Here is a 22,285-nt window from a genome sequence, read left to right as displayed (position 1 = left end):
GGATGAGAGCAGCACACAGGGACAGGCTAAGGAGCTTTATCAAAAAGGGTTGCTCAGGAACACAAAAGGGGAATCAATGTGGAAAAAAAGTAGGATTTCTCCCATAAGAGATGATGGTGATAATGACAGACAGCAAATCAGTCCAGTGAAAGTTGATAGTGGTATTAGGCCACAGATCAAGCTGTCAATGAACTGCAGTAGAAAAACCAACACTTTTCTTGCTAGCTGAATAACAAGTGATTCATAGATAATCATAAACATGAAACGTAGAGAATTAACTCAGTGATAGGTAATTAGAAACAGGATACCTAGGCAACAGAGTGGAATTAATTAATTAATTACCCTGACTAAAAATTAGCAAGCAGTAAAATCAAGAAAAATCAAGTAAAAAATAAAATTAAAAAAAGTAAATGTATCTACATACACATAGCAAGTTGCATGGAGTTAGTGCTGTCTCTGGGGAGGGAGGAAACAAGCTGCCAATTAGAAGTATTAACATGAGAAAAAAGCTTGCATGCCCATGACCAGTGACACACACATTTAATTTTGAGTATAAAATTTTGTAGGAATGAAATCTCTACCTGAGCAACCCCTGCTCCACAACATTTCCAGCCTACTTTGAACATTAACACATTGCTGTGACTCAGATAGCTTCATTTTAATAGAGTGTTCTGGATGAGAAAAGGGCTTTGTTTTTTAAATACAGAGATTGAAAGGTCTCCCTCATCAATACGACAGCATATTGACTTTGACACCTTTGTTTTGAGAAAATGCATCAGAAAAAATATCACACTACATCACTGCAACATAAAACGATTCTCCAATCACAAGGAACTTAAGTATAAGGGATTTTAATTGGATTTCACTGAAATTCAAGAAAAGTAGCTGCTCTTCTTTCCTTCTTTCCTGAGTAGTTCTGACTTGTTTTTATAATGGAAAAGTGTGTGTGTAACACTAATTTCACCCTGTAAATCCAAAGACTGGTTTCGCAACTATTAAAATGGCAATCAATTCCTTGCAAAAAATGAAACTGGAAGCAAACAATGTAAATCAACATATTTGTTTAATTTATGTTCTTAATTTGCTCCAAATTTTGTATGCTTATTCAGACAAATTATTTGAATTGCCATGAGGGTCCAAACTAATTTTCTAATCTATCATGAGGAATAAAAAAGCATATTAATTAAATATATTCACCCAGTCTTCAAGGAACCTGTGATGAAACGTATTTTCTTTTTGAGCTCTGAATCAAAGAGAAGACTCTACCTTTCCATATGCAAATACACTTCTTTAAATTGTCATTAGAAACTGAATTTACCAGAAGCAAAATCATGAAAACCATTTGGTTTAGCCAGTCTCTACTCAGAGTTTTACTGAAACAGGTACTTTTTCAAACACCTGAATTCACCAGTTGCTTCCAGTTTGGCAACTTCTTTGGGGGTTCGTGTAGGTGACAACCAGTTCTGCCTTAACACGTGAACCTTACAGTACCAGATGAATTAAACATTATCACACCTTATACTCTCTTTCATACCACCATGGATTTTGGCTGTTACTAGAAGACACTCTCCTTTTCCCTCGATTTCTCTCATTAACTGTACAGAGGGAAAAAAAAACCCCAACCACAGAGCTTTATCAACCTGTATGCATACAAACTGACTCAACTCCCAGTCTGTCAACGAGCATTCTGGATTACAAGTAATTTTGGAAGTGAATTACACTGAAGTAACCAAGATGAAATGTTTGTTTGAAATATAATTATTAAAGCAAGTGAATTTTCCCTGTGAGTGTGCAATGAAATGGGAAAACCCAAAAACTCTATTATTTTAAATAACAATAACAACTTTTCTCAATGGAAATTGAAGCTGCCTTGAGCCACACACCCTAACCTGGGTTGCAACTGTCTTCTTGACAACAGAACTTGCCAATTCCAGATTTAATGCAGAAATGCAAAATATCCTCCCCTAAATACAGAATTCAGTATTTATTACTGTTAATGAAGACTTATTACTATTAAAATATGCTCATGCAACTCCAGCCATGCAAATTTAAACTTTGCTACGAAGTTGTTAAAAAAAAAATTGTGTTGGATCTTTCTGCTGCTTACAACTTATTTGGGGCTTTTGCACAACTAGTTGTCCTGGGTTCAGCAAACCAAACATGAAGCTGTAAGAAATAAAAAAACCCTAAACACATTATGAATTCAGAACATGGTGAACATTTACATTACTAAAAGATGTAGCATGATAAAAATTAACTTTCCAACAGTAACATCTTCATCAATCTCTCGTGCAATGACCAAGCATATAAATATTTAAAAGACCACATCTATTTTGTGCTTTAAAGCAGCTTTTTTTGAGTATATCTTACTATCAGCCATGAAAAGAAAACCAGACTGACACTGGAAAATGTGACCTAGGTAAGATTTTTGGCACAAGATGCAGTAGTGACACAGCTGACTTTGTCCTGACCAGGCAAGGACAGCACATCAATCCAGAGATTACTTCATTAGGTTTTTTTGAACTCCAGACACAGAGAATTATACCTTTTGTGGCTTTCTCTGATGAATTTGGAAAATGACAATTTGCATTTACAAGTGAACAAGCACAGGATAAAGTCTGACTGTAACAGAGATGGGCTCACCCATCACTGCGGTTAATAAAACCCACTCCTACACAGCCAAGAAAAACCTTCACCCTGGTAAAAGAACATAAAACTATTCTTTTCATTTCCCAGTCTCTTATGGTGGACAGAAATCAAAAGGGACAGGAGGAGGAGAGCACATCTGTTCCACTGATGCCCTGATTTTGGACATCAGCATTTTCCACTGCAACAGTATCATAAGCATTCCCAGCAGTAAGCTATTTTTTGCACTCGTCTTCTCTCTGAATTACTGATAGTCAGTTATTTTCATTTTATGTTAATTCTGAGATACTTAGAGTCTTATTTTTACAGCACAAGTGTAATATTGAATGGACAAAAGGCATCTGAAGGACACAGATCTCAAGCAAGAGATCCCTTCTTGCCTGTTTTCCATGACTTTCAGAATCAAAGACAGACCTGGTTGATTCCAAGAAGCCTGCAGCTGGGCAGGAAGCTGAGTTTCAGCCCTTCCCAACGTATAGCTGGGCTTTGGGATGGGTGGGGGTGCGTTACCCTCCTTTTGGGTATATGCAAACATGCAGTGAGCTGTACTGAGGTCAGATGACTTCCTGACACCCAGCTGTGCACTGGAACCCAACTGAGCAAAATTCAGTGGTGAACACTGAAGCAGCCTCTCTGTGCTATGACCCCTGAGCATATGGCAGCGTGATGGCAGCTAATATTTCATTTATGATGCTAAGCATCTGTTACCAAACCTGCCCACTGCTGATGGAGAATCGAATGACTCGAGAAGGAGACCAAAGTGCTCTTTAGTGCATCTAGCAGGAGGCTTTGGGGAGGTGCTAACCCAACCCAGTGTGCTCTGACCCTTCATCTCCCATCTGGTGTGTAATACCAGAAACAATGAGCATTTACCCATCGCAAAACTGAGTATTTTTCTTGTCCACAAGGCATCTCTGAGATCTGACTACAAGTAATTTTATGCAAAAAAAAAATTTATTTCAGACAAAAATAGCTGACTTTTTCACCATCTCTCAGAATAGAATTAGTTTTTCTCCCATGTTGGCAAGTTAGGTCTGAATATCTTTATTATTTCCACTTGATAGAAAACAACAAATGAGTGACCTGAGCTGACTTTCAGTGGTGTGAAGAAAACCTGTAAATCCCATCTGAAGTTCTTGGTGGGCATGTTTTACAGGACCAGTCTTTCGCCTTCACCTTTCCAAACCCCTCACCAGCAAGGGAGGCAGAACAACCAAAGAGAGGGCACCACAGAAATTATGTCAGTCCCAATTTCTTATGCTGTATCATGCTTAGGCTATAGGCTACACCAACAATTAGGGTTGCCTAAATAACTTATTAAGCTGCTTAAAATGGTACTAGAGACTAGATGAACTTGGAATCTACCTCCAGGGTCAGAAAGGTCAGGTTAAATACACCTTGCCATACACTACAGCAATAGTGTTATGAACAGTCCAAAATTATATACAACTGTATTCTTTTATATTTTCTTTTGAAATCTTGGAGAAATACACATTTTCTTATCCAAGTACACATTTTAGAGGCCAATTTGCCTAGCATACTTTATTTCTATACATTTTGATCGTGACAATTTATTGATAGAAGCCCACATCTTGATTTCATTCCCAATGCCCATTATCAACTGGCATTGCACTGGCGCTACTTACACTCCACAATCCAGGCAACAATCTGCCAGGAACCAGTAGGTTCCAGAGCCCATCCCGGTCCAACCCTTCCTTCAAGACAAAGATGGATCTATTATAGGGATGCTCCAAAAAAGGTACCAAAGACAGATCTGTTTCGGGAATGCTCTATCAAAGTTACACAACTTTCAGTGACATCTTGTGACAATGTTTTGAGGTGATGAGTTTCATCCCTGTTCTACTACTACAGGGTCTAAAGCCGTATACCCCAAAACTTGTGTATGTCCCCCAAATATAGTCACATGTTGTTATTTCCATACTTCTTGAAGGCTGCAAATGAGAGCCAGAAGTTCCAAGCTGTGCTCAGCTCCCTGGAAGCTCTGAAAATTAGGAGCACATTTTGAATTTCATATAGGGTCACTATATGAAGCAGCTAATCCTTAGAAACACAAAAAGCCCAAACAAAAACCACCTTCATCTAAACTGTCAGCCCATACACAGCCAGATCAAAAAGCTTCTCCTCTAGAAAGAGATCCAATTTCCATCAAAAACCAGCATGGAAGAAGGATTCAGCCATTACCAAGCACTGTGTCCTAGTGGCTGATAAACTTACTGTAGCCCCGCAATTGTGCATTATAGCCTCATGTCCTCTCATGAGTCCAATCTGGCAGACAGAATCCGATCCCTGTGCTATGGTGGTAAGAAATTCTACTTTGGGAAGCTTTGCAGTAAATTCCTATTAATACGGACAGAAAGCCACAAGATATTAAAAATATAAATAGGAAAACTTATCTCAAATGGTGTTTTGCTGCATTCTGCATAGTATGGAAATAAGGCCATTTCAATTTTACCACATCAGTAACTCCATTTCTAATGTCATTCTCCCTTCCTCCAGTGGCTTGGTCTTATGGTTATCTATTAAAATATCCAATGCCTAATAATTCATGGATTAAGGGTGAAATGGCTTTCTGCTATTATAAAGACATTTTTCAATTACTATTATTACAACTCAGAGATACTACAAATACTGCATCAACAGTGGGAAATAAGAAGTTAGTTTAAATATATTCAAGACTTTAATTGAATGTTTAACAATATACACGCACAAAAATTAAACTTACTCAGGTGAGTATGAGCAAGTCCATTTCCCAAGGAAAATAAACTCCCTGAAAACAGAAACACCTCCCAGCTGGGGTGTATTTTGAGAAGCCACCAAGGTCGGGAAAGGGAGGAGAATCTCCCCATTTTGATGCCTGATCTTTTGCCTAGCACAAAGCTGGCATTAAATGACCAGCTCCATTGTTAGAGGGTCTTCTGCAGCTGGTGCAGGAAGACTCAAAGTGCAGAGCAGAGAGCCGGCATGCAAAGCTTGGTGGCCATTCCTTGGGTGGCCACAGGCGTCTCCACGACCACGTTTGCTGTTCTTTTCACTTTTCCTAATTGATCCCTGGCATGATTTGCTTATGAGGCTGCAGCCTGCAAGCCAGCCTTGTTTAAAATGTCAGTAGGTGTCACTGTGAGCAATGGTATAGGAGAAACCAGATGAATAAAGTTTGAATCAAAGGGAAAACACCCATCAAGTTAATTAATTTTTTTTTAAAATATAATTGGCAATTATATTTGTCTGCTTTTAAAGATAAAAGTGCACTGTCTGTGCCTCACAGATAAAAGGAGCTTTTTTAGAAACAGTTCATTTTTTCTGTCCCAGACCATTTATGGAATATTATCAAGCAAGCACAAGATTGGATTTTGTTTCTTTGGTTCGTTGCCATCAAAGTTAGCTGATATATATATGTATGTATGTATGTATGTACTTAACTAGCAATATGTGGGTTAAAATTAGATATTTTTGGAAACTGCTATTAAGCTAAACTCACAAAAGGAGATGCTTAGCAGACCACAGACAGGCAAGCTCTCACTCCAGAGCTTCCCAAAGACAGCACAGCAAAGCCCTGAGGCCCTCAGCCTCCTTCTCCCCCATGCCTGCACAACACCATGGCACTGAGCAAGTGCCTCATCAGCAGGGAGATCTATCCCATAAATCACTAGATGGCTGAAAGAGCTCAGGCTGTCAGAAATGCTTTTTAATTCTAATATCAGACTCCGGAGATGCTCCATACAAACCAGACAGCTAGTCCTGAGCTTAGGTGGCTGACACAGGAGGAACTGAAACTTGCAGATGTTCACATGGAGTTTTTTCATAGATATACTTCTTTAACATTATACAGATTTGTTTTCTCTTAAAATTAGTAATTAAAGCATTATTAATATTATTTAAAAAGCATGATTTGCTATACAAATCTGTACCTGCCCCTAACATTGGAGCAAGACGGTGCCATACCTTGCTGCTGACACTCACGTCACTAGAAACAAACGGACTTTTAGAAAGAGTATTTCTATCTAATGTCTGATTGAGATTTTCTAGTTCAACTTTAAACTTACTCAGATGGAAAAGGAAATATCTCTGAAGTGGTTTTGGTCCAGAAGAATTGCCCATGTCCCAAGAACAGCAGCAGCCTTGGCTCAGGGTGCTGCTGGGGAGAAGGGCTAGAGCTGAGCCACAGTGGCTGCAGAGGAACTCAAATCTGAATCATATTTTAATTTGAAATGAATATACTCTACTTGCTTAACACAAGAAGTGAAGGGCAACCACCAACCCACTGGCCCTAACCTGGCTGCAAGCAAAAGCAGCACATAAAATCCATAGAAAAACAGAATCCATGTGTGCTTTGCCTGAATATATGCTGCAAAGCCTTTTAAAACCAGAAATAGTAAACTAATGGAAGTGGGAAAATCAAGCACGACTGGATCACAGAGGAGACATTTACTTGGATCTCCTGAGTTGTATGCTGTGACCTCCCAGTTGCTCCATGTGCTGCAAAAAATTCACATCCATCTTGCACATTTCTGAAAGAAGAATGTGCAAACCTGCCACTGAAAATGATAAATTGTGCATTTACTTAGAGCTTGTTTTCACATCTATGAAAACTTGGAAAACATCTAGGATTATCAAACAGAAAACAATTTCATGTTGTTTGGGGTTTTTTTGTTTTGGTTTTTCTTTTTTCTTTCTTTTATAGCTGTGACAAACTGTCTGAAGAATCCACATACAGAGAGTGTAAAGATTGCCCTGGGTTCAGCAGTAGCAGTCATTCTTCTCCTTAGTAGCTGGTGTAGTGCTGTGGGTTTGACTTTCAGCCTGGGAACAGCACTGATAACACCGACGGTTTTAGTTGCTGCTCAGTAATATTTACTCCAATCAAGGACTTTTCAGTTTCCCATGCTCTGCCAGTGAGGAGAGGCACAAGAAGCCAGGAGGAAGCAGAGACAGGACACCTGATCCAAACTAGCCAAAGGGGTATTCCATACCACAGCACGTCATGCCCAGGATGGTGAACTGGGGGCAGTTACCCAGAAGGGCTAGATCACTGCTTAGGTCGGGCTGGGTATAGGTCAGCAGGTGGTGAGCGGTTATATTCTCTTCCCTTGTTATTTCCCTTATCATTATTATTATTGGTGGTAGCAGTAGTGATTTGTGTTATACCTTAGTTACTGGACTGTTCTTATCTCAGCCCGTGAGAGTTATGTTCTTTCCATTCTCTTCCCCATCCCTCCGGGAGTGGGGTGGAGGCAGGGGTTATAAACTAGCATCTTATTGGTGACTTACCACAGAACACTTTAACATCTGCTCAACTCACTTTTACTGAAAATAATAATACTAATAGAATACTGGAGCTCAAAGCAGCATCTCAGTGATTTTTTTCTGTTCTGCTGAAAACCATTGCATGACATTGCCTTTGACATATGCCCTGAAGGCGACCACATCATTGCTGGAGTGGCTTTCTCTACACACTGATCTGGCTGAGAAGTGTTTATTAATGATAAATGCCTAAAACAGGGAGAGAGTGTAATAAGCTGGAAAAGATGATGTTACCTGAGAGGCAGATGAAAAAACAGGCAACTATAAAACTCTTTTGGAGGATATATTAAAAAAATTATCATAATAGACATACTGCACTTGAAAATACAGCCTCTAGCAATGGCTTTTGCATCTTCATTCCTGGGACGCTGTTGAAGAGATAGGATAGCTAATGAGCAGTCTACAGCTTCTCCAAGTGGCTCCACAACAGCATGGAAAGCTACTTTGCTGTGTTAGCAGCTGAGAAAATCTCTCTTTACAACCCCAAACTCCTACTGTTCTGAGTATCCTTTGGGATCCTTGTGGAGATTTACATTAATACATATATATCCACCTGCTTCCATATCAGATGGCCATAGATGTAATTCTCCAGCTGGGTGCTTTCACCTAGCTTCCATGGATTTTACAATCTGCACCAGAAAAAAAAAAAAAACAACAAACAGCCCAGATCCTGTGTTTGTGGTTTAGGAAATAAGCACAGAGAAAAGGGCAGCCGTACTTCTGATAGTAAATTAGGTAATAATAAACTCCTACTCTCCCTGTCTCCCTGTGGAAAGCCTCCATAAAAAGATCCCTCTGAAGCCACTGGAATTTTCAGTGTAAATGCAAGCTACTTCTTAGAGAGATTTAAAAATAAATTTCGTTAAAATCAGTTAAAGAGAGAACACAATTCCACGATTACAAACTGTATCTGACAGAAGCCCTCTACAAGCAGAAGGTTAGCATTAGTCATTGGCTGTACTCACTGAAAACACAGAACAGGTCCCACTGTGAAAAGACTGGAAGCTCTTGCTGTGCTGAGCAGTTGGAATTTAGGGAAATGGCTTCATGTGGGTTCATTACAGGGATTTTTAGGTAGAAAAGCTAAGGTTTTAAAAGCCAAGAGTGGATTTAGCCAAGGCCTTGGTAGAAGACAGGGTTCATCAGGTACAAGAAAGTATTCCTTGCTGAACTGGAGGCACAGCAAACCCAACAGTGCCGATGGCCGTGAGACCTTGTAGGTCCTGTGCAACTCAGGAATGAGGTATGAAGCAGCAAGAGATCCTAAGAATGAATAAGTCTCAAAAAATTTCCAAACTAACCTTTAACACGTTTTACTAAGGCTTATCATGGTAGAAATATTAAGCTATTTCTAAAGAAAATATTCCTACAATAAGCAGAACACAAGTGTAATTTTACACAGTAAAGAAAGCAAAAAGATAATTACTTCCAGCACTTAAAGATCTCCCTAGTTGTACACAAAAATATTCACATTCAGGGTTTAAGGTACTTCTTTGTTTACAATGATTTTAATCATACTTCTTTGTTTACAATGATTTTAATCATTGTTTCATCATTGCCATTAAATAGTCTCTGCCCTTTACACAGAGCAGAGCTTTCATGCATGCCTAAGCCAAAGGCAGACATGCTGTCCAACAGCTTCTCCCCACTTCTGCCCAGTAGCATCAACCGAAGCCCTCATCTGCCTCTGCCATGAGGCAGAGAAGGATTCCCTTGCTTGACTAGTGGGTTTGCTGAAGGGCGACTCAACCTCTATTTCCCAATGATGCCAATGGTTCAAAGCACAGTTTACCTACAACCAGGAAGGAGCCCAAGTAAACTAGAAAAGGAAAATTGGCATTCAGAGGAGATTCTCAACACAAATCCTGCTATTTTTAATCAAAGTTTTATTTTTTTGCCAGTTAAATGCAGCCAAGTATTAGATTAGGTCTGCAGGGACACAAACTCAGCAACCTTTGCACAGGTGACGATTTTTTTGGTGTGTCACATCATTCGTTCATCCATGTCCTTTCACACACCCCTTCTCCCCTCCTTCGCCAGGACACATTATGTTTAACTCATTCAAAGTCCCAGTTATATGGATGCTGACCCTTTTCCCTATGTTCATTATGATATCTACATTTTGCAAGGGACAGAGATAAAGCCATCTCCTCATACATTCTTAATAATCCCATCTTTTTTCTACAGCCTATATCCATATTTTTAGAAAACTTTCCCCATTTACAAACCCTCCTATGCTGTTTTTCTAAAGAAGTTTGGATGCTCTGTTGATATAGACAGCTCCAGTGTTTCCTGTGCCACACACTCTTCTAGGGAAACAATAAAATTAAGAAAAAGGAGCCAATCAGTCAGGGACTTGATTACACCTTGACTTTCCAGCACCTGTATTTTAACCAGTGGCATTCTATTTTCCTCAACCATGGTAACACTAACTAGGTATTTACCCACATTTATTTTGGGTATTCATAAGTTTTCATTTTCTGTTTCCCCTCCACTCTGTTTCTCCATCCCTGTTATTCACACAAGACATTATTTGGTTGACTTTTCTTCGCAGAGGCCCAAAGCTGCCCAGCCCAAAAGTGACTTTTAGCCCTGCTCACACTGAACAAAAGAAGCGCAGTGGGATGCACATTAAGTGCCAGATCCTGCACAAGTAGATATAAAACCCCACACCATAGTGCCCTGTATGAGCATCGCCTCATTTAGTTTTTTCTGGGTTTCATTTCCACTAGGACACAGTGGCCATGGAAACCATCAAAATAATCACATGATGTTTTAGTAGGATGGGAGAGTTAAACGGCTTATTCAGTTTTGTTGCAAATTTTAACAGATGACTTGTCTTGTTGTCCTTTAATTTGTCTTCAAATTAAATAACAGCCTCAAATCTGAATAAAAAATTGTTCTAGTTAGATTGAGCCAATCACCATGTGAAATTTTGAGTTTGCTTGCAAGCTACTTCATCAGGCAATAATTTTTTAATAATTTATTTGTTACTTGTATGAAAAGCTTGCTAGATTCTTGTTGGTCTTGTTCTCAGCCCATAAGCTCTGCTTGTGCACTGAAGGTCTCAATTTCTCAATCTCAAGGGACACTTCAAGTGTCTGCTTCAATCCACAAAGTTTTTTTCCATCTGCATCACCCTCTAACAATAAGATTTGCTGATCTATTAACTGCTGCAAAAAGAAACACCTCCTTCATTTCTATTGCTCCAGAACAGAGCAATCAGGATGGTCATTATAATATGCACATGGATGACAATGCTCCTGACAAGTTTCTGTAGGGAATATTTAACTCTGTTCTTCTTTTGATAACTTAAGCATGAGCTTGTTTGTAACTGCCTTTAAACGGTCAGTGCCCGCAATAAAGAAAATCAAAGAAAAACTTATATCGAAATGAGAGCATTTATCCCAATGCAAGTGCTAGAGCAGCTTCTAAAGTAAGCATCACTGTACAGCCACATCATCTACACAGAAATAATCATGCTTCTCTCTTTTTCAACCTAATATTTTTTAAAATCAATTTTAGGTAATTCATCTGCACTTAGATAAAAACTGAAAGAGGCATAGATATTTTCCAGTCAGGTCAAAATTCCTTGTTTCTCACACTGGAAGAAATTGTTTTTAATTCTTTGAACAACTGTGATTTGTGGTGGAAAATACAGCATGTGCGCACTACACACATATTCCATAGGTTTAAAGGCCAGAAAAAGTTTGTCAGTGACATAAGAGAAAGACTCTATTTTACTCCATTGCTCTAGATATTGCAACTGAGTACTTTATTGTACTCTTGCACATCATTATTTCCAACTCATTTTTTTTTCTAATCCTTCTTTTTTTTCCCTGGCATAACTAGAAAGCTTTTTTCACCTGCAAAAACAAAGCTATGTTTTCATGAATCTCATTCGAAAAATTAATGTAAGTACAAATCAAGTTAAAATTTTGTCCATATATGTTCACAATTGAATCAATTGTGACTGAATTTGTTTCGTTGTCCTCCACATGCAGCACTTCCACAACTTTATTTTTTGTTTGGTAAATATACCTCAACAGAGTACTACTTTTAATCAGAAAAGATAAAGAAATAATAAAAATATTTTTTCCTAACCAAAACGTTTTACTCTTTCCTGTTTATTTCTAATTCCCTCTCAAATCTGGCTTGTACCTCTAAACCAGATCAATACCTGCTGCCATCAGCTACAGTCCAGACAGAACATACCGTTACTTGCAGGATGGACCAGCAAAGAATTGCAGAGACCTCATTTCCTTCACCTAAGAGTGATCCTTAGTCTTATTTAGGCAGAAAAAATCCAAACCAATTAAATATATTGAAAGCTAATTAATTATTCACTGTTGCCATGCAGTTCTGCATAAAAGCAGGATTGCATTCAGACTCTGTTAACTAAACAGAGGCATCCTAAAAATTTATGATCTATACTGATTTCACAATGTGAAGCAAGAAGGATGGTTGGCATCTTTGTATGAAAGCCGGAAAAAAGAACAGGTCTGCCCAAGCCAGCTTGTGAGGCTCATCTATTAAATGAAACTTCCTTCAAGATCATCAGGACCTGTGACAGAAGGAGTACCACTAGCAACAGAGATGAATTTTGGTTTTCTTTTACCATTTGCACTTTACTAGCTTCATTCTTTAATTGGCGAATAAAAAGAAAAAAAGGAGGGGGGGAGAAAAGAGTGGCAAGCAACCCTCATTACATAAATTTATAATGGCATTAATGAAATGGCTGCAGACAGGCACTGTGATCTGTGCTTTCATCACTTTGAGATCACACTCCCAAGAAGCTCTCTGCATAGCGAGAGCAAGCTGCAAGAACAGAGTTTTTAAGCTTAGCATGATCCGCCTGTGGTATTTAATACATTTCTCTTTGCTTGTACTGCTCAAATAGTTTGGCAGTGCCACTTCTCTATGACCATACATGCACTGGGATCAACGAGGTAGCCAAATCGTAGCTGTCTGCATTTGGAGGAAGCACAACATTGGTGCTTGGACCTCCACAATGCATAAAAATAAATTTTTAAAGTATCAATGCTTCTAGTGAAATATTTTCCAAAATGCATACTGGGAGACATGGGGAATGGTAGCCTCAGGGCCTAACAGACCCTCAAGTCAAAATGTACAGTTTCAGTAAGAAAAAACAAAAGCTAGTTAATGAAGTTGTTTATAATAATACATATTCTTTTTCTATATATAATATATATTATATTATATATAATATATTATATACATAATATATAATATATATAACAATGAAGGCATACTTGATTCAGGGCAATTAGTCTAATTTATAGTATGTTTAAATATTTATTTGATATTGCATATGTAATATTACATATTTGCATAAAAATTACATACATATAGCAATAATACAGATATGGCAAAAAACTATCTAGATCTCTGGGTACAAAACATACAATAAACAATTTGATGTAGTTGAGTTCTGACATCAGCTGCGCAAAAAGAATCTCCATTATTTTGGTTGCCAAGTAAAAATCGCACCTGTTGCTTTCTGTCTCTCGAACTGCCCAGATTCGTACATATAACATCTTACATGCATTAGTACACTAAATCCCAAATGGTGAAGAAACATCAAAGACACAGGATTTAGAAAATGCTAAAGTCAAAAATGCAAAGGTAACCTTAATTCAACCCCCTCTTTTGAGTATTCATAACTACAAAACTCTCCCAGGCTCTCTAAATTTCTGCCCCTTTCCCTTACCTTGAAATCTCTGCATAACTCAACAGAGCTGAGACAAATATTAAAGCAAATAATCAGATCCATCCCCAACACACAGACAAAGCAAACTCCTTCTTTGAAACAGAATTAGTAGTTTGAGTTTGTGGAGTGGGGTGGGGGGGATAAAGAGAAAAATCACCTGTAGGCCAGCAGCTGCAATGAATAATTTAACTGCTAATTGCCAAGACAAAGTGAAGGTGCTTAACAGTGGGCAAACACATGTTCTATATGCACTTTGCTATGCTATAGGGAGACAAAGAACCTATAGGTTTACCATGAGGAGTTACATCTTAAGAAATTATACCACAGGTTGGGTAATTGTGGGTTTTGTTTGTTTTTCTCCTCTATGAACATAAATTCCCTTTTTTATTCTCTCACCTGGGGTGTAACACTCACCATCCTCCTCTCTTTGCAATGTACTTTCATTTAACTAACAGAGTTAATCCATAAAGACTAAAAATACTGGCAACATTAGTACCTTCCAGATAATCACTGGGTAGGACACCAGATGCACATTGTCCATGAAATATTAACAGTACCATGACCCAAAAGGGCTTTTTACAGTGCCTCAAAGTCCTTATAGATACTGGTTTTGACATTCCCACAAGAAACGAAAGGTGAAAACTCTCAGAGACCTGAAGCTTGGTGAGATTCTCTTCTGTTTCTGCCCAAATTTCCATCAGGGCAGCAATGCCCTGTTGAGTGAGAGAATCCCCTCCCCTCGACCTGCTGGTCATGTTTTTTTTGATGCAGCCCAGCATATGGTTGACTTTCTGGGCTGCAGGTGCATGCTGCCAGCTCATGTTGAGCTTCTCAGACCCAATTCCTTCTCCTCAGGACTGCCCTCAATCCAGTCTCCACCCAGCCTAGTTGTGTTAGGGACAGCCCCAGTCTGGGTGCAGGACCTTGCACTTGGCCTTGTTGAACTTTATGAGGTTTGCATAGGTACACCTCTGAAGCCTGTCAAGTTCTCTCTGGATGGTGAGCAACTGCAAATGTTTGAGAGGACTGTCTTACATACAAACATAAACCTCATCTCCTTAAGATGCTGAGCTACCAAAACACAAGTAAACCAAAAATTAAGTCTTGAGCTCCAGAAATGTATTACTTGTTGACTCACACATTATGCTTGGCAAACACAAGGATAAACAACACAATAAAATCAGGGGCTGAGCAGTGCTTTTCCAGCAGAGATAGCTGGAAAAGCATCCAAACTAAATCAGTCTCTGCTGGAAGGGATGCTCAGCTTTCCTGTGTGGTGAAAATCACTGCAGCATACACAAGTTTTAGAGATGTTAATAAAGTAATCTATACATTATATTGACACCTGTTAATAAGTAATGTTGAGAAATATTACTATATTAAAAAAAATGTCATGGAAGAAAAGAGAAGGATCAGGTTTTAGCGTTGGGAAAAGCTGTACCAGGGTCTAGTATTGACTCTCAAGTCCTGGGAGTGGGGCTATAGGTGCAGCCTAGAGCTGCTTTGAGGTTAGTGTCAACTGGAATGATCTACAGATGGAGAAACCTCCATCCCCAAAACAAGGCCCTGGAAATGGGGTAAATGATGGCCCTAGAAAGCTAATACCTTGGAGATTTCTTGGCAAAACCAGCATATTGGTAGCTTGGGATTTAATGTGCTAAAACTGAACTCTACAGAGTTGTTTCTCTCCTCATGTATATATATTATGAGCAATTTCATTGACGAGATACTACAAGCTACTGTAAGAGAAAATGAAACTCCCCTGTTTTTTGGGTTTTTTTTTTTAATTCTTGAGTTATCAAAGGAATTTCTTGTAGTATTTCCATCAATGCTAAAAATGAAATTACCTTTAAAACACTAACATTTGCTCCTCACCACTGTTTTTATAAAGCCATTTCCAAGTTGATTTGTAAAAGGCAATTAAACCAGCTTTTTTTCTTGCTTCTGGATTTTAGTTAACAGTTTTGGGAAATTATTTAAAGAATGTAGGACACAAGCGTTGCATTATTCACAGCACTGTATCAAAAGAAAAGCTGTATGAAATCTTGACATTAAGAAAGAGATTTCCCCCTCTCCACCTCAAACTGTGCCAAATCAGTCACTTTAATCCAGTCCTTGTTACACCAACAGAGAGAATAAAGTAGTTATTGCTGCTTAGTTTCAATAGGTTAGATACTATTAAATACAAGATGCTTAATAATATCATAGCAGAATGATTTTTTTAGTTTATGTAAAACGTGGCATGTTAATTCAGAGACAAACCCAGAGGTTATAACAAGAGTGATTCCAAGTAGGAAACTGGGAGCCATATCTCAGTATAGACTGGGACAACCAACCTCTCTTGCTATATCATCCACCCTAAGGTACAGAGTTATCTCCACAGACGTTATCTCCACTGATTTGGTGCCTCATATCTTTGTTAATGTTTATTATCTTTTCCCCTCGTGACCTGAAACTTTAAGTGTCCCTGGAAAAGTTTTATTGACTTTATTCTTTTCTTTAACTCTCGATAAGGAGCTTAATGCTCATTACAAGATCCAAGGAAATTAAACTGTTTCTGGTTAGGCATGTGGTTTTGAGATAGGCAAATTTAATTCATAGCATATCAATTTAATATGCCTTTTCTCGGAAATAAAGCTTATCTATGAATATGCAATTATTCTGTATGACAAACAGCTGATTTGTTCAAGTTACAAAATTCATCTGTACACTAAATAAAGAGGCAAAGAAGTAACAATGTCCTATCAATGCTTCGAAAAAGGAAATCAACTTATATGGCAGCAGCGTCATTTCTTTAAATGGCAGAGGCAGTGCACATGAACATTTTCTCTTGATGGCAAAGCATGTATAAGAAAAAACAAGAAGGAATGAAACAAAATACTGTCATACGTAGAGATTTCCCAAAGTTAAATCATACAGGGCTACATTTTGAAATGGTTTATTAAGTTTCTGTAATATTTAATCACATGCAATTCTGCAGGCCCTGAACAGAGCGCTATGTGAATAAACTATGTGGACAAAGTGCCTGCACTGCAACTCAAATATTTTACATTAATTTTACACATTCACTTTCAGAGCAAGGTTAAGGTTTTTGGTATTGAGGGACTGGGTTTTATTGCGGGGGGGGGTAGGATGCAGGGTTTGGAGGGGGTATTTTGGTTGGGATTTTTTGTTCTGGGTTTTTGGTTTGGTGGTTGTCTGGGTTTTTTTGGTCTTTGTGGTTTGGGTTTTTTTTTCAATGAAGCGCCATGAAAAGCCTGACACTAATGAGATTCTAGGTGTAGCCAGGCAGGCAAAGCACAGCTGTGTCCGGACCATCAAATATCTCAACATATGCTACATTGCCCCTCTCTGCTGTAACTCTTAGCAGCTTTTCTATGACACTTCCTTTAAGGCTTGATATTGCCCTCTAACATGAGTTTCCCACCAAATTTGAAAGGAGGCAGCATTTTCACATCCCTCCTTCTTCACCACTGAACTAGAGCATAGAGAAAGTGGTTTCCCTTCTGCACACCACATGAAAATACTGTTTCACTCCCCAGTTGGACAGAAATCCCATTAAAAACACATGAGCCCTGTTCAAAACTGGATTCATTTTTCCCACAGCTCATTATCTCAATGTGCTGAAACATTCAACCATAACTGGGAGCAAATTTGTCCGTTTGGAAAAAAGAGCCTGGATATTGCCACCAGAAGGCTCACAGACGCTCATTAGCTCTCAAAATTAAAAGCACTTACCTCTTCAAGGACATCTGCAAGCTTACTAAGTATCTCCTCAGGAAGGCTCTGGAATGTAGGAACACTGCAATACAAGAGAAACCTTGATTAATGGATCCCTCTATATGTGTCATAAATCTAGCTGCATCTAGTTCATCTGTCTTCCAGAGATATTTTGCCCTCATTGGCATTCACCAGAAACATGGCATATATAATGGAAATATTATCATCTTCTAGCAGCCAAGATATATTTTGTTTTGATGGAGGACCACTTGTAGTAAACATCTGGAGAACCACTCATAAAGCTGGTAGTCAACTAAGAATAAATCAAGGATTTACTGGAATTAATCTGTGCTGCAAACCTGCTCAGTCACATGTGTGACTGTGCAATTTTTTTCCTGATCTGCTTCCATCCCACCGGATAAAAATTAAAACTGAAAAACAAAGAAAAGGTGCAGGCAGCTGAAAAGATCAGCTCTAACCAGCCACAGACAAAAGACCGACAGAAAACACACACTGACACAAAAATGCAGAGCATGAAGCTGCAGCTGCGAAGTCCAGGGAGGCAGAATGGACACTGCCCAACCCAAGATGGAACCACTGTAAAAATTATTGAAGACTTCTCCAGGAATTTTACATTCAAATTTGTTTCATTTCTTTTGCCAAAAAGGCACTTTTCCACTTGTAAGGTAGCATTTCACTTGGCAAAGTTCTCCCAGGCTGGACCTCCCTGTCAAGATGAGAGGTGATGCAGCAATAAAAAGCTCATCAGCCCCTGGGTCCTCAGGACTGAGATTTAAATCATTCAGGATGATGGATACAAAGTTGTGTCTCCAAATCTTCTGCAACTACCCTGACCTTGAAACCATATCTCTATTACCTTACAGCCTGCACAGCAAGATTGTGGAGTCTCTGTTCTCGGATATATTCAAAAGCCATCTGGACATGGTCCTGAGTAACCAACACTAGATGGCCCTGCTTGAACAGTGGGGTGGGACCAGATGACCTCCAGAGGTTCTTATAAACCTCAACCAGTCTGTGATTCTGCAATACCTTCATTTCTCATTCTTTATTTTCCGCAAAAAGTCAATGGTCATCAATATTCCCAAGTGATACTAAATGAAACACATAGACACAACGTACACTCCACAGGCAGAAAAGCAGCACTATACCCACTTTAATTAAAAATGCTTGTCATTGGTAGACTAATTAGCAGTGCATCTATGTGAAATATTCACCTGAGCTAATACAGCTCTACCAAGGCTATTTCCAAGAACAGTTCACTCAAGAGTTGTTTTATCACCCCTATTACATGGTGCAAACACGGTCCCATGCTCCTAATATTAAATTGAGATCCCCAATGTATTGCTCTGATTTCAGGAACACTGATGATCAGGTGCAAAACGAGGAGTGAGGTGTTGGGAGGAATCTCCTGCTGAGAGGTAATATAACCCAAAATAAATCATGTTTTTGCTTTCACATAGGGCGTCACTTTTTATTTTGGATCACATAACTGCATAAGTTATCCTCCACATTTTGGAGAGCTAAAAAACCCCAAACAAACCCATCCACTTTTTTCCAATCCTTAACTCTGGAGAGCAAGTCCTGGCATGCGCCTTTGGGGCAATCACCCCACCTTTTTCAGAACTCTTAAACACCTTCTGGATGCACAATTTGGTGGCTGTTTTTGCACCCAGACTCCACCCACAAAAGCAAAAGATGGTCTGAAGACCATTCAGTGAGCTTGATAGCAAACCCCTGCGGTTTTTCTCTGGGGACAAACACAAAGTGCCTGGTGAACTTAATTTGTGTGCACAAGTAAAGCAAAATTTGTTTTTATTAACTTAAGCAATGTGCGATGCTGCAGTGAAACTAGAAAGCTGGGAAACTTTCATTCTCTGTTTAAAAAAAAACAACAAAACTTCAGCTGAATGTATTAAATGATGACAAAATGAAACTGGACAACTAAGTGCAGAAAAATATGATTGTTCATGCTCTAAACATCTTTTGTTTATTCCTTAGAGAACACTCTTTTTCACTAGAAACACATGGCTTCACAATGTAACAAGATCAAATAGAAGCAACTAAAAAGGAATTATATTATGTCTGGGCCTAAGTATAAAATGAAAGTTCATTATACCAACTCTAGCATTCCTAAATGAGGAATAAACTTATGGGAGAAGATAATATTCCCAGATATCTAGTCAAATTTTACTGTGGTTGCACACAAGAGAATGCATCACAGAGTATTTTTTTACAGGTAATTCTATCTCTGCAATCCAAGGGAGAGTAGTGGAAGACACCTATTTTACACCAAATGTGTGAGAAACAGAGAAATAGCATACCAGCTCTGAGCAAATTCCAGATCTTACTTCTGATAACTTAGAATATTAAGTAAAGAGGAAAATTTCCTAACAGAAATACTTACAACTTTAAGACATCAATGGAGCAGATAGTAGGAAAATTAAGTTGTCAACAAAACAAATTCCAACTACATCATATCACATCTGAGAAATACACACTATCATAATTTGTGATAGTTTACGATGGTCCAGTATCCTCCTTAACAACTTGTTGTGGTCGAAGTGACAATACAACCAAATTATATTTGAGTCTCAAAATAGGGCTTACAGGACCGCCCATCAGTTTAATACTGAAAAACTCCTTTATTGAACAAATACCTTTATAAAATAGCGGATAGAAAGCATTTATTGACCTGCCAAAAGATGTTACGAATTCAGGCAAACAGAGCTAATGATAACACCGACAGAACAACAAGATTAGAAAAGATGTTCAAGTGTACAAGACAATATATATATATGAAAATATATGGAAGAGAACATTCAGCACTTGAGTTCAGACGTATTCCTTATTTATGACAGAAGAAATCACAGCAAATGGAGCAACAAGTTCTTTTCACAACTGACATTCTACTCATCTGCTGCCCTCCCTGCTCCTCGAAGTTATTCATGGTGATGCAGGTGTTAAAAAATATTTCTACCAAAATATTTATGCCTGCTTTTCAGGTCTCATTTGCAAAAGTGCAGGTCCAAGATCCACATGAAGATGCAGACCATCCTACAAAGGTAGAACATAATGTGGCAAACCAGATCCCTAACTTAAGGAAATTTAATTTTAACAGCAAATGCCAACATGGTATTTTTTAAAAAATCAGTCCACTAACACTGCAATGCTTTATCACAGATGTGTGACTGCCATTGCAGGCAACAGGATGAGGAGCAACCTCTGACCTTCTCCAGGCTCCCCAAGCCTCATTAGACTCAGAGCACAAAAAAGAAGTAGCTGCACTGGTAGAGAAGCTGCTCATGCTGGCATGGAAAGGTGACTTTTTGCTAGCTATTTTCTACACTATTCAGCTACGTAATATTTTGTAGGGGATGACCGTTCAAATACTCAGTGAGGGCACCACAGGGAATTGCTTGCTGTCTACAGGAATGGCAGAGAAGCCATTCTGGTTGGCTCTGAAAGTGACACATTTTCACAGAGAACTCTACATGCTGAACAGAAGCTGCCAAAACAGGGGAAAACAGCTGCACCAAAATGTCCATGTTGAATCTCCATCTCAACACAAAAGCAAAGACATGCCCAACCTGAAGGTAGTGGAAGGACGAGTGAACGGTCAGGTTCTCATCCCTCGTGATTTGCAGTCACCGAAATGCTCTCAACTTTCTGGCAGAAGTAATGTCCAATTCTTATTCATCCCTTTGACTCATCTCATGGGGTTACTGTTGTAATAAAAAAACAGGGGCTTCCAAATAATACTGGCTGTACTGACGAGGTTGATTTTACCTAGAAAATACTCAGTGGCAGAGATGCCAGCACTCTAAACAGGACGTTTATCTTCTAACACACGTGAAAATTGTTCAGGGTCCTTATTGGGTTTTTCAGCCCAACACAAAAGCTGTTATTCACTTTCCAAATGCATTTCAAGATATGTTCCCCAAACTTTTGAAGGGTGTTCACTGAAATTGTTCATCCAGCATTCCTTGTGGGATAACTTCAAACCGTTTATATTTTACTATTGGATGTCACTGTTCTCTGCCTTGATGGGCAAGCACAGTTTAAAAATCAAGACAGAGCAGTAAAAGGAAATGCAGTCTTTCTGCATTCCCTGAAACTTTGTTTTGCATCCAATTGGAGTGAAAGCTGAAAAATGCTAATGTCCTTGCTTTGCCACATTTGGGATATCCCTATAGCACTGTCTCTCTGCTCCAAAAGAACTAAAGCTAAAGCTTACCTAGCAGGATCTGATGCTTCATACTCACAAAAAATGATGTTTTGAACAGCTCAAGTTGGCAATGCTATGTACAGGCAGCCTCCCACTGGCCATCAAGATATGTCAACTAGGGACTGCTGCCTCTGCCAGGATCATGGCCTCAAAAAAAAAGAAAACTAAGAAATGTGTTTGCAGCCTGATTGATGAAAGTTTACAAAAATTTACTGTGTAATCTTTCATGCAGTCTTCTCTTTGCCTTCTTCAACTGGGAGATGTTGCACTAGAGAACCCCACATTTCCCGTGTTGACATCTGCCCTGAGATCTGATTGGTATACCTTAAAGTGGGATCTTGTAGAAGATAGTTTCAGAAGGAAAAACTAAAAAATCTCTGTTGCTCCAAAACCATATTTAATTCTTAAGGGACAGATCCTGTCCCTGTCTGCATGCATGTTAGCACAGCCATATAGAGTGAAAAAAATGCTGATTATGGAATAAATCCTAACCAAAGCCAGGAAGGTAGAGAGCAGAAGCACAAAGCAAGACCTGTCTCTTATGTTTTGCACCATCGCATCCGTGCAATTTCATTCCAGTACTTTAAAAATGTATTTACATCCTAGTAAGCAAATTGCAT

The 22,285-nt window shown here is 38.8% G+C and overlaps 1 protein-coding gene across 2 annotated transcripts in view; it reads right to left on the bottom strand.

The window, feature by feature from the left end:
• The window catches only part of PRKG1 (protein kinase cGMP-dependent 1), a gene marked incomplete at both ends in the record, with an annotated part of 504,682 nt that overhangs the window by 127,712 nt on the left and 354,685 nt on the right, over positions 1-22,285 (bottom strand). For both annotated transcript variants that reach the window (XM_080620728.1, XM_080620727.1), the window contains one exon: positions 17,438-17,501. In XM_080620728.1, the coding sequence (XP_080476854.1) occupies positions 17,438-17,501 (64 nt within the window). The remainder of the gene's footprint in view (positions 1-17,437; positions 17,502-22,285) is intronic.

Source organism: Psittacula echo (assembly GCF_963264785.1).
Source record: "Psittacula echo genome assembly, chromosome: 6".
In the NCBI taxonomy this organism is placed as follows: Eukaryota; Metazoa; Chordata; class Aves; order Psittaciformes; family Psittacidae; genus Psittacula; species Psittacula echo.
Note: the sequence above shows the minus strand (reverse complement) of the source record. Positions and strands in the feature narration are given on the sequence as shown.